Raw genomic sequence first — 1,390 nt, forward strand, 5'->3', positions numbered from 1 at the left:
TGTGAATTACACGTGAAAGCTGTGTCACAAACCTTACATTTGTATGGTTTCTCTCCAGTATGAATTCTCTTATGTGTCTCAAGGGTTGATTTCTGGCTGAAAATGTTCTCACATTCTTCACATTTGCAATATTTCTCTCCAGTATGAAGTCTATGATGATGTGAAAGGTGTGATTGTTGATTAAAAGCCTTCCCACATACATTACACTTGTAAAGTTTCTCTCCACTATGAATTGCCTTATGAATTACAAGGGCTGAATTTTGACCAAAGATCTTGCCACACTCATTACACTTGTAAGTTTTCACTCCAGTATGAAGTCTACGATGGCATGTAAGGGATGACACCTGACTGAAGGACTTGCCACACTCATTACACTTGTAAGGTTTCTCACCCGTGTGGCAACTCTGATGGCATGCGAGGTACTGCTTGTGATGAAAGAGCTTGCCACATACATCACATTTATATGGTTTGTCTCCTAAATTGATTATCTCGTGTTTCCTTAAGAGTGAGCTATAAGTAAAGGCTTTGTCACTCTCATTACATTGGAAAGATGTTTCTCTCATGTGTACTTCCTGTTCTTCTGTGAGTAATGAAGAAGTTAGGGAATTATTCCCATGGTTATTAGAAATATGGATTTGAGGCCTACAAGAAATTCTTTGGGATGCTGAATCCAAGGGAGCATCATTAGTAGATTTCTCAAGTTGATTAGCAATTATACCTTTGATCTGAAATAAGTGGAGTTCAGGCAGATACGAATAAAAGCTTGACCCAAGCTGGTCATTAACAGGCTTGTTTCCAGCATGCCTTTGATCATAACTGTCTGTACTACCAGTCAAGATTTTAATTTTTGTCATGGGTGCTTCATGGCCATTTCTTTCACCTTGACACTGAAACTCAATCTCATGAATTTATTTCTCAATTTCCTGAAAGCAAAAATCTCCAATGTGATGACTTACATGTCTTTGCAATGTCCCTGTGTGGAACACTTCTGTATTGCACTGCCCTGTTGACAAGACATCCTTCATCATGCATTTGGAAGCGATATCTACAAAATATAAACACCAATAGGTTTCCAATTAAGTACAGATGGTAAATCATACTGAAGTGAGTAAATATGACACACAAAAGCAATACTTATTTTGAAGTTCCCAAAAATGATCTTCAAAGTTTAAGAACACAAAAGGAGTAGATTCTTTAATAAATAAAGGGCAATTATATGTCCTTCAAATCAATTCTATGAAAGTCTATTTTCTGGCCAGGCACGGTGGCTCATGCCCGTAATCCCAGCACTTTGGGAGGCCAGGGCAGGCGGATCATGAGGTCAGGAGATCGAGACCATCCTGGCTAACACGGTGAAACCCCATCTCTACTAAAAATACAAAAATTAGCC

General features: G+C 38.6%; 1 protein-coding gene across 1 annotated transcript in view; it reads left to right on the top strand.

Moving 5' to 3' along the window:
* LOC105514834 (zinc finger protein 83-like) overlaps positions 1-1,390 on the top strand; it is a 38,238-nt gene that overhangs the window by 30,921 nt on the left and 5,927 nt on the right. The window contains 1 exon segment of the mRNA XM_011946491.1: positions 143-167. Coding sequence (XP_011801881.1) covers positions 143-167 — 25 coding nt within the window.

The sequence above is a fragment of the Colobus angolensis genome, unplaced genomic scaffold, assembly GCF_000951035.1.
Source record: "Colobus angolensis palliatus isolate OR3802 unplaced genomic scaffold, Cang.pa_1.0 Scaffold25, whole genome shotgun sequence".
NCBI classification, from domain to species: domain Eukaryota; kingdom Metazoa; phylum Chordata; class Mammalia; order Primates; family Cercopithecidae; genus Colobus; species Colobus angolensis.